The sequence below is a fragment of the Physella acuta genome, unplaced genomic scaffold (genome assembly GCF_028476545.2).
Source record: "Physella acuta isolate Inbredline_101_S28 unplaced genomic scaffold, ASM2847654v3 ptg001856l, whole genome shotgun sequence".
Classification (NCBI taxonomy): domain Eukaryota; kingdom Metazoa; phylum Mollusca; class Gastropoda; family Physidae; genus Physella; species Physella acuta.
Window position 1 is genome coordinate 43,233 of NW_026733364.1, and position 15,469 is coordinate 58,701.

General features: G+C 33.9%; 1 protein-coding gene across 9 annotated transcripts in view; it reads right to left on the bottom strand.

The window, feature by feature from the left end:
* Positions 1-1,271: 1,271 nt before the first annotated feature.
* Positions 1,272-15,469, bottom strand: part of LOC131930836 (chromodomain-helicase-DNA-binding protein 8) — a 35,322-nt gene continuing 21,124 nt past the window's right edge. For 6 of the 9 annotated variants that reach the window (XM_059287472.1, XM_059287478.1, XM_059287480.1 and 3 more), the window contains 24 exons: positions 15,262-15,372; positions 14,869-15,125; positions 14,622-14,709; positions 14,415-14,517; positions 13,523-13,673; positions 13,283-13,372; positions 12,936-13,142; positions 12,635-12,843; positions 12,419-12,540; positions 12,229-12,302; positions 11,753-11,979; positions 11,446-11,656; positions 10,758-10,903; positions 9,911-10,677; positions 9,685-9,807; positions 9,171-9,461; positions 8,374-8,452; positions 7,865-8,052; positions 7,684-7,755; positions 6,782-6,917; positions 6,343-6,677; positions 5,323-5,439; positions 4,294-4,398; positions 1,272-4,190 (listed from right to left, as the gene is read on the bottom strand). In XM_059287472.1, coding sequence (XP_059143455.1) covers positions 2,910-4,190; positions 4,294-4,398; positions 5,323-5,439; positions 6,343-6,677; positions 6,782-6,917; positions 7,684-7,755; positions 7,865-8,052; positions 8,374-8,452; positions 9,171-9,461; positions 9,685-9,807; positions 9,911-10,677; positions 10,758-10,903; positions 11,446-11,656; positions 11,753-11,979; positions 12,229-12,302; positions 12,419-12,540; positions 12,635-12,843; positions 12,936-13,142; positions 13,283-13,372; positions 13,523-13,673; positions 14,415-14,517; positions 14,622-14,709; positions 14,869-15,125; positions 15,262-15,372 — 5,490 coding nt within the window. In that variant the 3' untranslated portion in view covers positions 1,272-2,909. The remainder of the gene's footprint in view (positions 4,191-4,293; positions 4,399-5,322; positions 5,440-6,342; positions 6,678-6,781; positions 6,918-7,683; positions 7,756-7,864; positions 8,053-8,373; positions 8,453-9,170; positions 9,462-9,684; positions 9,808-9,910; positions 10,678-10,757; positions 10,904-11,445; positions 11,657-11,752; positions 11,980-12,228; positions 12,303-12,418; positions 12,541-12,634; positions 12,844-12,935; positions 13,143-13,282; positions 13,373-13,522; positions 13,674-14,414; positions 14,518-14,621; positions 14,710-14,868; positions 15,126-15,261; positions 15,373-15,469) is intronic. The other 3 variants (XM_059287473.1, XM_059287474.1, XM_059287475.1) reach the window with 3 other exon arrangements.

A 15,469-nucleotide genomic window follows, 5' to 3' on the forward strand; every position in this document is an offset into this window, starting at 1 on the left:
AAATTCACTGGCCATTTTGCCATCATTTTTTTCAATGAGATAGATTTAATTATCTTTAAAACCTTTACCTTTACAAATATTCTGTCAATGGACGTTACTTCAAATTTTAGCTGACAGCATTTAAGTAACCCTTAATGAAATCAACACAGATAAAAAAAAAGGCAAACAAAAAACCTATTCAACATTTATTACACTAAATTTGATATTTTGAATGCACAGTGAAGGTGAATGTTAACATAATGACCATCCAGTGTGAGGGGGCAATGTGGTGAGACACAGCTGGAGCTGATATGAAATATTCCTTGAGGAATACATTTGTATAAATTACTAAGTACTTTCAATTTTATGATTAGATACAATTGACAGAAATCACATGAAAAAATAGAATTATTTACAACAAATCCTTTAACAGATACAAAAATAGATCTGCACAGAGACATGGAACAACATTGCTATCAATGATTCAACCCTGAGATTAACTGTCTGATATAAAAATGAGGACCAACATGAAGCTGCAATTTTCTCAAGTAAAAATCAACTCCTCCAAATTTATAATAAATGGTATGGTAAAGGCTGGCATGAATTTTTTTGTAGAATATAAAATAGATTTCATTTGGGAAAATTCTGTAGAGAATATTTCAGCATTGGTGAACAAACAAGTAAATGGAATTGTTTGCAGTAGTCTTAACTAGTTTCTAAAAAAACAATGACTGCACCAGTGAAAACATTAGCACCCTTGTACATGAGGAAGTAGATCCAGTCATTGAATACAAACTAAATTATTGGCTGGCTCAGTGCTTTAAACACTAATCCTTGTAAGAAGATGACAATCAAGTGTTACAAGTCGTCATCAGAACATGATGTTGATCAGTTTGAAAAGGCTCCCCAAAAAACTTGTTCAGAATGACTTGTAAAAAGATAGCAAGCAATACATGTTGTATTTTTTAACATCCCAGAATTTTTAAAGAATTTCTCGTAAACTGCTGTGGGTAAAAGCACATCTATAAATAGTTCTAACAGTAAATGTATCCTAGTTCACAATGGAACAGACACGTTTGTAAACACATGGAATTATCAACATTACAATGCAGGAGAAAACTATTGTCTCATGGGAAGGGTTCTTGTGGCTGTGACTACTTATCCAAGTACTCTCCAGGACAAACATTTTTTACGCTATGAACAGTTAAGATATAGACTACAGTACACCTTAAACTTATTAAAGCCATCTCATTCTGGTTTAATATAGAAGTAAATCACTGGGTTTTTAAAAAAAAAAAAAAGCTAATTCCTCCGATTGTTTTTATTCCCATAAAAAATGTGCAAAGCGAACTATTTGTTGGTTCACAAAGTTATGGGCTAATCATGGAGCATCAACCATTATTATCAAGAAAGAAATTAGCTTCAAACATTAAACATGAACCCTATTCCCATGAGAAAATAACTGTCAAACTACATTGCTGAGGTACCATAAACAGTATCAAAGGAAAGATTGTAACAAAGCAGGTAACATGAATTATATAGTGAGCACAATTTAACATTTACAATCAATCAATACAATTGTTTTATAAAGCAACAAACTATTTACACAATTTTAAAAGCTACTACATACAAATTTCAAATTATCTGACAGTAATTAAGTGATTTTTATAGGTGTATTCTATTAACTAAAGCATTCGTGTTTCAACTGCTATATACATTGCAGACAAAAGCAACACCAGGTAAGGTTGTACAAATTTACATTGCTACACCTGTCCAGAGAAACAGTGATTGATTGCTTACTTTTAGTAACAAAAGAGTGAATGGTGTTATGGAAGAGCAATTGAAAATTTGGCATGAGTGCCGTGAAAATGCATGAACTTAATTTTTGTTTCACTATACAAAAAACTAATGTCTCATTTAGATAGAATTTTCCCACTGTAAAAGATTTTTCTTGTGTACATTTTAAAAACAAATTATAAAATTGAATGATCTTAACAAAAACAGTTAATTATTGCTTTTGCACAAGTTTTAGTTGTTAATTTAAAATTGCTGCTAATAAAAGAAAAATAATCACAGTAAATTGATTATTCCTATAAGATAAATTATTCAACAAATGCCAACTACATTTTATAAAAACAAATTATTCTAGAGTTAAAACATCTTTACAACTCTTACTGTTAAAAAAATGCCAATATACATGTTTAAAAAATTATCTTAAAATGTTTACAACTAAAACAGGAGAAGAAACTATGTTCCTTTTATCATAATCTCCATTCAACTATGCAAACAAAAATGTAACATTAGATTCTAATTATACACAAGAAAACACCAGTTCATCAATACCCGGAAAACGAACAACAAAATTATGTGTATTGCAAATTTCAATTTATATTGCTATCACTCATTCCTTAGTTACTAACTTTCTCCAACCAGCTTGATAATTTTTGTACAATACTTTTAAAAGATTGCCACTTTATGAAGGATAAGATCAGCAGTTAAATTAGGTCTAAAAATTATGAGCTTATCCAGCACACACTTAACTTCTCAGAAACCTCAAGTGAATGTGTATTTACAGTAATATGAGATGAAGTTTGAAGAACTTTTGCTAGTGAAGATTTCAACATAAACAACGAGACTGACTAGGTTATCTCCCTTGTCAAGACTGACAAAGAACAAAGTTATTAAACATAGAAAACAATGGTTGAAAGTTCACAGTATAAACTCTATATACAAGAAAAAAAATACATTAAAATTTGTTTTCTTCAAGAATTATAACAGAATGTTTAAAAACTCATTGCTTTATGCATTACAAGCAGCATTAGGAGTATAAACAATAAAACTTAGTTTGATAAGAAGTTTCTGAGAAGTTTACAATATTTGTTAATAATGCCCCTTAGAACTGATTACAAGCTGAAAGCTGTCTGAAAATTTCATTCAGTTTCTTCCTGAGGTACAGGATTTTCAGGACTGCTTAACTTTGAGGCATCAACTGGTTCTTTACTACTCGACTCAGCAGATACACTTGAGGGCTTGTCTTTAACAGTGTCATTTTTTAGTACTCTGTCTTTGAGGGAATCTAAAATTCTATTCAACTTAAGTGAGCCTTGAATTTTGTTTTTGCTTGGAACTTTAAGGCTTGCTGCAGAAGGGGAGGAAGATGATACAGTAGCAGGCTGTGCCTTAGGGAATAATGGTGAGGATGTGGATGATTTTTCAGAGGCAGAACTTCTTGGTTTCATTGACAAGTCAGTGGCCTGTTCCTGGGCAGGTTGGGAAGAAGATGAAGGAGGGCGATCCTCACTGTTTCTTCTCAAAGAGAGATCCTGAGCTTGCAATGAAGATGGGGGTGAAATGGAAGATGTGTGGTGTCTCTTGACTGAGAGGTCCTCAGCTGCATGAGCTTGAGGAATGGATGGGGATGAACGAGGAATATCTTGAGGGTGATGCTGCTTTCTTTTTTTATCAGGGTGATGTGAATGCTGAGAGGAGTGGTGATGTTTACTACTACTGGGTGTATCTATTTTACTGGACTCTTGCTGGCCATTCACAGGTGAAGGCGCTGAGTGAGGGGGCATCACCAACCCTGGAGGCAGTATGCCTCCTAAACCAGGAGGCAATGGAAAGTTTGCAAGAAGTGGGTTATACAAAAGAGGGTTAAAATAGAAGGGTGGGAATGAAGGATGAGCAGATTCAGCAGATGTGCTCTTTGAACCTGGTGTGGAGGTAGAAGATTGTTCATGTTTACTATCAGTCTTTTTGGATCTGCTATCTTCATCCCTTGAACTATTGCTTTTTCTGCTACCTTTCTCTCCATCTTTACTACTACCAGCCCGCTCTTCTTTTTCTCGGTCTTTAAATTCCTTTTCTCTTTCTTTGTATTCCTTTTCTCTTTCCTTTAGCTCGTCTTCCATAGCTTTCACCAGATGAGGAGGGAAGGCCATGCCAGCCAGGCCTAAACTCTGAAGACCTAACAGAGGATTTGGCAGACCGGGTAGTCCTGCCATTGGTCCAAATGGAAGTCCAAGGGGTAATTTAGGAAAACTACCCACTAGTCCAGCTGCCCCTTGATAGGCTGAGAGAGCTGCTAGTGAGACAGGTGGGAATGGCATATCTCCTGCCATCATCTGTGAATGGAGCATAGAGTCGCGAGGTTTACGCCCACGTCCTGAGGGCTTCAAAATGCGACTGTCCATTGACTTAGGCAACACACCCTGTGAAAATTGATAATTTTAAGAATAAGTTAAAAGAATATGAATTAAAACATCCTACAATCTGTTAAACATTTAGAAAAAAAAAGCTAGTATTTAAAATTACCTTTGCCCTAACCAAGTCACCCCATTTGGGTTCTACATCAAAAGAAGAATTTTGATCCAACCATTCTTTTAAATGTTTCAGAGGGGGAGCCTTGGATCCAGTTATCTGTTAATAAACAGAGTTTATTCTTGAGTAAAGGGGGTAAATTAACCTCAAGGCTCTGAAAATTACTGCTCCAAAGAATATTTCAGAAACACATATCACATTTTCAAATCACTACATTAAAAGTACAATAAGAAAGGGTATAATTAAATTGGTACAACCATTAAACATTTAAAAAAATTACATAACTGAGATTTAATACAATAATCTTAAAAAGAAGAAAATACACAGTAGAAGTCTAAAAAAGATGTGGATGAAGAGAATGTTCCTGTGACAGATTAAATTCCACTTTTATACCACACCACCCCCTTTTCTTGTAAGTGGTTTAAATATAATGTTAATATCACTTCATTGTGTATTATGTATGTAGGAATACATCTGAAAACTCCTGTTAGTTATAATTCAGATGTTAGTAAAGAAGTGTTTACTCCCTACTTTTAAAGCAAGCTTTTAAATTTGAGCATTGTGAATTGAGTCTTAAGCAGTTAAAACGTTAAAGCAATATGAGTGGTAATTTAGAAAAAAAAGCAGTGCACATTAATTTTGTAAAAATTTTGGGGCATTGTTTTAACAAGAATGTTTTTTGACAATAAAACAATTGAATAAAAACATACATGCAAGGTACAGGACTTGAGAAAAAAAGTGTCCACTAACCCAATAAAAACATGCACCAGGGACCCTGTGATCATGATTAAAAGACAACCTACCTTTTGTTACACTTGCAGATTACAGAATGTATCACCACTTACCTTTTTGTTATAGTGCAGAGAGAGTTAACAGGGGACTATTTCACTTTTCATAATTTTGAACTCTATAAATTGTTGCCCAATGACATGAACAAAAATGAACTATCCCACATTTTTTAAACAGAACACACAGTGATCACTATGGGTGTGATCAGAAGTGAGGACTTGTATCTCTTCTCACCTTCTTTCCTGATCCCCTCTCTACCACTGCAACATTTTCCTCTCCTGTTAGACGATCCAGATTCAGAGTTCTAGGATCCAGCTGAGGTTTGCGGCCCCTACGTCTGACAAATGTTTCCTGTGGGGTGTAGTGAGGATGATGGGGGGGCCATACAGAAGGATACACATGGTACAGAAGGTGGTGATTTGTGTACAAGACAACAGTGGCAGAACAGAGCATACTCCACCAGAAGCAGATCAACATCATGGCACATTTACAACTTTTTTAAATTTTGAAAAATTGTTAAATTGATAAAAAAAAATTCAGATTTATTAGAAAACTGCTGACCATACTGCAGTAGTAAATTGTAAATGTGACATTTTCAACCAACAGAAAGATTTGATTTAAATTGGATGCAATGTACTTGAAGCATAAAAAAAGACATTCTTAATACTTGATAGGATCAAATGAAAATGTGTATCATCTACAGTTTTTTTAAAAGTGTAGAGGGATTTTAACACAATGAATTCATTTGATCCTATATGTAAATATCAAATTAATGAGTTGCAAATATTGATATATATATATATAATGCAAAAAATAAAAATGGCATTCCATTATACCTGCTAAGCTTTTATTCTAGTAAACATTATTCAGAAAATTATAAACAGAAGAAGGTTTAAGCAAAGCTCTGCATTATCTTTAAGTATATAGAGCTATTTAAGTTGAATTAATATTCAGCTATTTAAACAGCCACAAGGCAAAGGGTTTAAGAAATTAATCATTGTTATAAAACTGAGTTAAATCATGCATTTTATGTTAATGTTTGATCAGCGTAAGTGTATAAATGTCACTACTCTAAAGCCCATATTTTGTCACTAAATATAACTGACCAGTTTTTGACTGAAGTAATTTTTCTTACTGTATTAAATGGTCTTTAAAATGAGTGAAAGAAGCTTTCGACCCTCCTTATGAAATGCAACCTTAACAGTACAAAAAAAGAAAAGCTTGACGAGAAAAATAAAATATCAAACAGCCTACCGGCCCAATCTCAGGTGTATTCAGCACTACTTGGCTGGCATCATCTTCATCTCCCTTTGATGGCATAGAAGGTGTTGGCATATTGGGGAGGCTAGAGGAATTAGAACTGGCATTACCACTACGGCTGCTACCAGCTGCACTGAAGCCTTTAGCAACAGAACCAGTAGATATAGATGCCTGGACTTCAGACAAGTAGGGGTCAAGAAGGCAGATGCTGTTGTCTATCATGTATCCAGGGTGCTGCTGCATCCACTCTTCTAAATCACCCTTCTTTGGACATTCTTCATCTCCCAACACGCTGCCATCCTCCAAGTTTATCATTGGAATTCTTGTTCCTGCAACAGAAAATAGCACTAAATAAGGAAAGAAGTATTTTCATGTACAGACAAGAACAATGTATTTAAACCAAGGCAAATATTAAAATACTAAAGCAGCTCACCCGGGTCCAACATGGCTAAGATCCGTGTCTGTTCCCTTTTAGCAATTGCTTCAGCCATGGCCAACTCTGCTATTTTTTCTGATCGCCTCTTTCTGCCCCTCCTCTTTCTATCAGGTATAAACATGCCTTGCTCCAACTAACAAAAATGAGCAGAATATAATTTTACAATGAATCCTGGAATTTTATCCCCAAAAAATTATACCGGTGGAACAAAGTATTTAAATATGTAATGATTTCATTTTATTTAAAGATTTTTTTTACTCCAATCAGGCTCTTTGGCATAACTGTTTGGTTATATAACTTAAAAACTTTGAATTGAAATTTTAAAAATATTTTTTGGACCCATTCACTCACCAAAAAAGGTAAATTCCATATTACTGGCATATCTATACCCCCCCCCCCCCCCCCCACTTTATTTGTTTTAAAAACATGGGAGCTGTAAAAATAGGTCTTATTTAGGAGGTGCCTATGTTGAGATGTATGTGATAAATCAGTATGATATTTTTACAAGGGAAAATTTAGCAAGTTAAGTTCTTGAAGTGAAACTCTAAACAGCAACTAATATTTATGTTTGCAGTGAAGCATATGAGATTGCTGGTGATGCCATTTTAAATAGTATACAAAAGCACTGGAATAAGAAACACCGGAGTGTTTTTGTTTTTGAAAATCAGGATTACTTTTTATTTTGGCGATGTGTTACATGTCAATAACATACAAAGTTAGTATGATAAATAGGCAGTCCAAGACATTAATTCGATTCAATTTATATCTGGATTAAAAAGGCAAACCAGCTCTGTGATGTCATGCTGTCCATGGGTAGCAGCAATAGATTTCTTATCTAGTAGGTCATTTTAACACATGTAGTCTGGAAAAGTGGTGCCCTATATTATGAACATGCTTACCATACGTCTCTGCAGTTGTGAATGTTCCATATTAGCAGAACTTGTACCATTTAGCAATGGACTGGGCATCAGCTATGAAAGTTGTCAAGTTTGATACATTTAAAAAAATAAAACATTCAATTATGAAAGTAAGTAGCTTTTGATTTCAGGTTGAAAGCTTAAATTAGAAATAAAAACCAACCGGCGATGAAGAGACATGAGCGGAAGATTTGACAAGAGGTGATGTTGGCAAATGTCTCTGTGGAGTGTGTGATGATGGGGTGGAGGCAGCAGATGAACTGTGTCCTGCATTTAAAGACTCAGACTGACTGTCATCGCTAGACAAGGCACCAGTAGCACTTTGATTGAGTAACTGCTGAATGCGGTTGACTGAAAAACAAAAGTTGATCAGGTAAAAACCCTTTATCACATTAACGATTGTTGGCATTATTCTTGAAAATCCAAGGAACAACTCTAAGCCTAGCCTATGCTTATTCTGCAACTACACTCAATCTGAATGGAACAATCAGCATTCAACCTAAATTTAAGCAATACTAGAAGTGTACACTAAATGAATGTCAATTAAAGAATATATAATGCAAATTAAAATTACTTGAACAAACTAATTGGCTAAGCAGTGCTAGGTAACCTGAGTTGCATGGTCTTTTAATAAAAAGCTGCCAAGTTCAAACGAAAAAATTTTCCACATACCCTTATCAGGATCTATTTCATATTTTCTTCCTCTTCCACGACCGCGTTTATGGAATGTCATTTTTAGACTATCATTTCTCTGTAAAATAAATAAATTTATTTCAACTGGTGTATTATGGTTTTTAGTATACAAAAGTAATGTATTATCTAGTAAAAACTTTCTAATATCTAGTTCTTTAACTTTAATAAAATTTAGTTGTTACACTTATAAACTAATATAAATGATACTTGAAAAATGAAACATGCATTAAAAACTAAATGTCAAGATGAAAAAAGACAATGAAAAATATGCAGCATGCAGTAATGCTTAAAAAAAAAAAGAATAAAATGCACGACCAAATCAAACAAAACTGAGGCTGGCAGACTTGACCAACTAATAAAACCCACAGCAGCTTTATGACATACAGAGCGACTAAAGTTAACTTGAAACTGATTACACAGAAATTCATTGTTCAAAGCTTGTTTTAAATAAAAGCAGCTTCTATATAATATTAGCATGGAGTACAATCTTTTTTTAAACCCACTAGCATATTAATGATCAATGTCTGATGTGGCACAACAAAATATTTTAGCTTAAGTGTTAGGTGTTTTAAAAATATGGAAAATAGCTCGTGTTAAAAGATATGATGCAGAAAAATTAGTGTTTATGGATTTTTTTAAATCAAAGCTTGTAAAAAAAGCACACAAAAAATAGCTGCACATGTGGAAAAGAAATTTTGGCATAAAGCGGTAATGATGAATGATTCCAATCCATTGAAAATGAAGAATGGTCCTAAAGGATAGCAAGTCTGCCCTACCTCAGGGGAGATTTGGGTATGTAATTCTCTGTCTGAGGTCACATCTGACCCAGTAGCCATCATCACCTTATTGCTCACTTCAGAGCTAGGTACACCTTCACTTTGGTCTGACTCAGCTCCAGTAGCACTGTCTGACTTCATGACAGCGCTGACTGGAGTTTCACTGCGGGAGTCTGCATGTGTTGGTGTGCCGGGAGGGAAAAAAGCCTGTGGTGGTCTACGAGCAAAGGGCCACTCTCCATGTTCTATTGTATAACAAACATGTTCCAAGCGATGAAATATCACCCTGTCCTGGAAGTACATGTTATATAACATTAAGAACGTTTGAATCTGTACAAATTTCATGACAAATCACTGTTGACATGAAAATTGCCAAAATGGTGTATGAAAAATTAAAGCTTAATTTTATTTTCATATTGTTTCAATACAGACAAAAATATTTACTGCCATTTCCAAGGGGTATTTTGAAACGAGACTGAAAACGTTTATTAACCATAATAGAAATCCAACTTACCTTTGGCCATTCAACAGCTGGTCCAAAATAACGAGTTGGTGCTATCTCACCTGGCTCTAAGCCTTCTACTTCCATTAAACTGGGATCATCTCCAAAAATACCAGATTGCCCAGCAGTTAAGGACTGCAAAATATAAGAATGAAATGGCCCGCATTTCAAAGGCATGCTACAAATATTAGGACAAATAGTATGCATCATACATTTTTAATATTGAAAGTTCTCTTACCAAATTTTCCCTATCAGCAGCTTTTAAGTCCCGTTCAATCTTTAATCTTTCTTCATTAATTCTTTCTATTTCAGTTTTGATTATCTTTTCCTTTAATTTGACATAATCAGGTTTATCTTCCTCTGTGTCTTCACCTGGGTCTTCCTTTTTCAATATATCTTCTGATTTTATTTCACCACTAATTGCTGTGTTTTCTGTTTTCACTTTGGGCTTTTCTTCATCCTTTTTAGGACTTTGTAATTTTACTTTCACTGGGGGAATATCCTCTTCAGTTTTTAAAGGCTCCAGTTTTGGCATTTCAGAATCACTCTCTTCACTTTGTTTCTTATGTGATTCGGTTGGAGCAGGTGATTCAGGCTTTTTAGACGCTTCATCATCAGTAGCTTTCTCCATAGCTTTTGACTCAGCTGAGCTCTTGGTATCAGCTGTTTTGTCTTTCTTTTTCTGACTTATTTCTGGTGTTTTCTCATCACTCTTACCCTTTTCTTCTTCATCTTTAACATCATCTTTCTTTGGGGTGTTCTTTTGTTTGTCTTCTCCCACTCCACTATCCTCTTCACCACTGCTTTTGTCTGGTACTTTTTCTTTTAACACAACTTTTTTATCAGACTCTTTTTTCACATCTTCACCTGAACTGGCGGACTTGGGAGTAGAGGCAACTGAACCGTCTTCCACTTTCACATTTTCTTTTTTAACTGCATGTTGATCAATAGGTGGAGATTTGACTAGCTGCTCCAGTCTATCATATTTTGGTGTAGGCAGGTTTGCTGTAATATAAGTTTTAAGTTATTTTTATGATTTATTAGGGAACATGCACAATTATTAAGCAAGGGAAGAAAAATCTTACCAGCTGAATCTGAACGATTCTGACCCTGGGCTGGAGTTCCTGGTGCAGGATGGCCTCTAAGTGATCTCAAAGAATTTTCCAGAACCAAATGGAAAGAGAGGGTTTTATCTCGCAGTATATTAAAATCAGTTTTTGCCACTCCATGTCTGGAAAATAATTTTTAAAACTTGAAAAATGAATACATAAAAATAATTTAAATTTTTTTTTTCAAGCATGTATGCTTTTAGTAAGATTTTACTGTGTGGAAAATCTTGTAACTCAATTTAGACCCACTTCTAATATAGCAATTTTATTTAAAATTTCCAGATATATTTGGAAAACCTAATATTCATTGTAATAAGATGAAATTTTTAAAGATTTAAAATTATTTTTATGATTAATATATTTTACTAACAAAATGGGGATGAACAAAAGAAGTGCAAAATTATGAATTAGGTGTACACACAGATGTTTACAAACCTGATGCAGACCACATGGAGAACTTATGACTGATTGGGTTTTAAAGCAAATACTTATAGTTGGGTTGGTGGTTCAATTAAAATTACAGAATTTTAAAAAGAAGGTACTAATTGTTTTTAAAATTTAATATCAACTTACTATTGTATCTTTACTATATAAAAACCTCAGGTCAATACAGTTTATTTTAATGTGAAAAAAATAATGTTATCTGCAGAGAAACACTGCTCACCTAGCAGCACCAATCAGCAATTCTTTGTCATGCTGTCCACATATCCACCAACTAGGCATATCATAAGAATGCTGACAAAGTTTAACTCTTTCATCCAGGTGAGGGTGCATCAAAATGTCCTGTCGAATCTTGTTCAATAAGTCAATGCGCGCCAGACAACGGCTTGCCCTTTCTTCTGTAATTGGCTCCACAAAAATCATGTTTGGTGGAACTAATTGAAAACAATTTTAAAAAATTATTTTCATACTGGAACAAAAAGTTAAAAATTAGGTATCAAAGTAAAATTTCAGTACTTAAGTATACTTACTGTCACCGGGCTTTAGCTTTCCACAAACTCGCTGGCACATGAAGTAGAAGGCATGGAAGTACTCTGTCAAGGATTCATCTGGCTTCCTATCTAAACGGGCCTGCTCCCTAAATCTGTCCCATCTGAATCGCCCTGCAGCTCTGCTAAATTCTACACCAAACGTTGACACAGTTCTGTAAAAATCAGCCTCTTCCCTTCTTGTCCAGCGACTGTAATGAACCCGAATGCTTACAATTTGGTGGGGCTAAGACCTGCCTCTGGTCACATTGGTGGTTGAGTTAAAGACTAAGTATTCTCTAAACTAATTAACATTAAACTGCAGTTAATTACATTAATCAAAATCAGCTGAAACTTTTAGTTGACTTAAAATTATATATAAAATTTACTTTGTAAAATCACAATATATATAAGAGTTCTTAGTAAAAATAAATCTAACTATTAACAACCTGCTTTTACCTTCTACCAAAGAGACTAACCTCTGTTGTATTTCCTTTCTCTTAAATTCTCTTTCTTTGAGATTAGTGTCTGTCCGTTCTCTGCGTTCCATTTTCTACAAACATAATAATTGGAACTGAATTAAGATAAATATAATTAAAAGCATAAATACTTACAAAATTGTTTACTAATCTCCACAAAAATATTCCAGTTAAGCATCTCAATCCATACCCTTTGAAGCTGTTCGTGTTTGAGCATTCTTTTTTTGTGATGCCGTTGATAGTTGGTGATACATTTTCTCAACCGAACATTCAAGCTTGAAGCATCAGGGAAAGCAAGTTTATCACTGTCACCTGTAGACGATTTGACATATTGATAATATTAGAAAATTACTTGTACCATTAAAAAATATTTCGCTAATCCTACTAATTGTAACAGTGCTTGTACCTTCTGTATTGTCAGCTGATGGTGTTTTGTCCATGCTTTCAGCAGCTGAAGGATCCGATTTCTTCTCTGTCTTTTCACTATCGTCAGAGTCATTCCTATCTTTCTTGTTATCACTTTTACTACATTCATTAGCTGAGCTTTGAGAGTTCTCATTTTCATCATCATCCAGCTCATCTTTTGTAATATCATCATCTTTTTCATCATCATCCCTTTATTGAAAATATTTTTTATTAAATCAAAACATAAAATATAAGTTGTAAATAAAATGGGTAAAGGATAAGTTTTCAAAAAAGTATTTTACTTGTCATCTTCCTGCTCAGCTAACAGAGCTGCCCCATCTGGAGGACCACATTTAGCCAGAAAACAAAGTGCAGAGTCAGAGCGTATACAATTATATTTTTCATAGCCATATTTGAAGACACCAATGATAAGAGACTTGTCAGCTTCTTCATCCCACCATGGTACTGGCACTTCTCCCTCTAGAATAGGCTGAGGAATGTTTATCTCACTGCAAAATATAAGAATTTTATTATCCTATTTTAATTACTAGTCTTTTAACAACATTTAAGATGGTTTTTGGCCTGAAGTTCATAAAGCGTTCAACATCAGTAAAATAAAAACTAAACTAACTTAAATCACAAGACTTACTTATGAGGAACATTCTGGAATACTTTGTCAGCTTCCTCTCCAATTAACTCTTGTTTAATATAATAGAGTAATCTCACCCGAAGAAGTACTCTGTAGAAATATTTCAGTTTAACAATAGTAGTAACTTTACTAATATTAACTTAGTATTAGCTTTAATGTATTTTTTCTCAACCATAATTAATTGATTCTTTAATAGAGTGTAAAATAAAATGTCAGACTGTTGGAAACAAAAAAACTAACTTGTTGGAATGCCTATGTAAATGCCTTTTGTATCCATTATCTAGAACAGCTTCTGGATCAAAATCAAGTGGTTTATCTTGATCTTCTAGAAAGTTTAGATTTTCTTTTCTCTTCTTTCCCTTTCGACCTCTTGGAACAGGTGCAGACAAGCCTGAAGGTTTTAACAATAAACTGTAGTTAAATTTTCAGGATTTTTTTATATATTAAGAATGGTACAAATATTAAAACTGTACAACAATTTTTTAACAAAAGGTGTCCCTCAGTAATGCAGGTTTCAACTCACAGCAAGTCTCAAAGATAAGCACACCTTATCTAAATAGAGACTCACTCTGTATTAGCATGGCAAATCATCATTAGTAACACACATTTTCAGATATGTACTTTTAATTTTAGATAAATTTAGTTCATTTCAAATTCTCAAAAATAAAAAAAATTATTCTCGAACTAGAATATCCCAGTAATGGCACAGAAACCCCTGCAATATTTACAAAACACTAGACTTGTATTTTATTGCTGTTAAAAAACAAGTCTGATTAAAGACCACAGAAGGTAAATCTACATGTACTTTATAGTAGTCAAGCAAAGTAGGCGGGCATTGAATTTGCCATAAATCCCTTCATATAACCTGTCTAAAAAAAATTGACCAGTATCCTATTGACCATACATGTGCTAATACACATACAGTTTTAGTAATTACATTTTGAAAGTACAAGAATATTAACAGGTGTCCCTCAGTAATGCAGGTTTCAACTCACAGCAAGTCTCAAAGATAAGCACACCTTATCTAAATAGAGACTCAATCTGTATTAGCATGGCAAATCATCATTAGAAACACATGGAAGCATGCTGGTTCTTAAAAATGTAGCAAAAAAATAATATATGTCAAACAAACCACAATGATTCTTCAGTTCCCCTTCCTTTCCTGTAGATATGAGATCCCATATGAAGTTTTTTATCTTGTCATCGCCTTTATAAAATTTCAATGAGTGAGCAAGCTGAAAAATGAACAAAAAAATTAGATATGATAGGTTAAATCAGGCGTTGATTAAATATTTCTAAATGCATTTCTATTTTCAGTAAGGTTACAGAAACAACATACTATTGCTCTTGCTATCATTACAACATCATCTTCAGTGAGCTTCCTTTTGAAATGTGCATGTTTTATCAAGTCTGACCATCTTCCCCAACTGTTGAGTGTAAAAAAAAATGTTACATTACTCTTGATGACAATTTCATTTTAATGTTTTCTAAAAAATAGTGTCAAAGCATCCGTGGATCAACTACTTTGTAAGTGCATTTAATATTTATTATTAAACACTAATAACAATAAAAAATGCATTATTTACCCATAAACCAAGAGAAGTTTTTCCACTTTAAAGCACTCTGATCTATCATACTTGTCACTAGGGATCTCATTAGCATAATCTAAGTCTTCATCCTGATTCCTTCTTTGGCTACGGGTTTTTCGCATTTTCTTTGAATTGCCTTTTTCGTCTTCACTACCAGATGAGGATTCAAGATCACTTATTTCCATAACCCCTTCATCATTACCATAACGATTTGTTTGTCTACGCTGCCTTGGTTCGGCAAGAATCAGTTCACTCTGGAATTTAACGAACAAAACAAACTTATCAAAAGAATAATTTTTAAACAGCATTGGCTAACCTAAAAGGATAAACTAGCTGTAATCTTGTGTGATCTTGAAATAATTTAATCTCAAAACTGTCAAAGATATTTACCTTTTTACTACTAAGTTCAGTATCAATATCAGCTTTCTTGGCCCATTTCTGCCAGAAGTTTGGATCATTGATGTCAATGTCAGTCCTGTTCTCAGACATGGTGAAACTAGCCTGAAATTTACAATTGGAAGTGAACTATAGACTGCAATTTGAGGTATGAACATTTTAAGCCCATCTCTTTCTTTTGAAATTTTCTTCTACTGTTTAC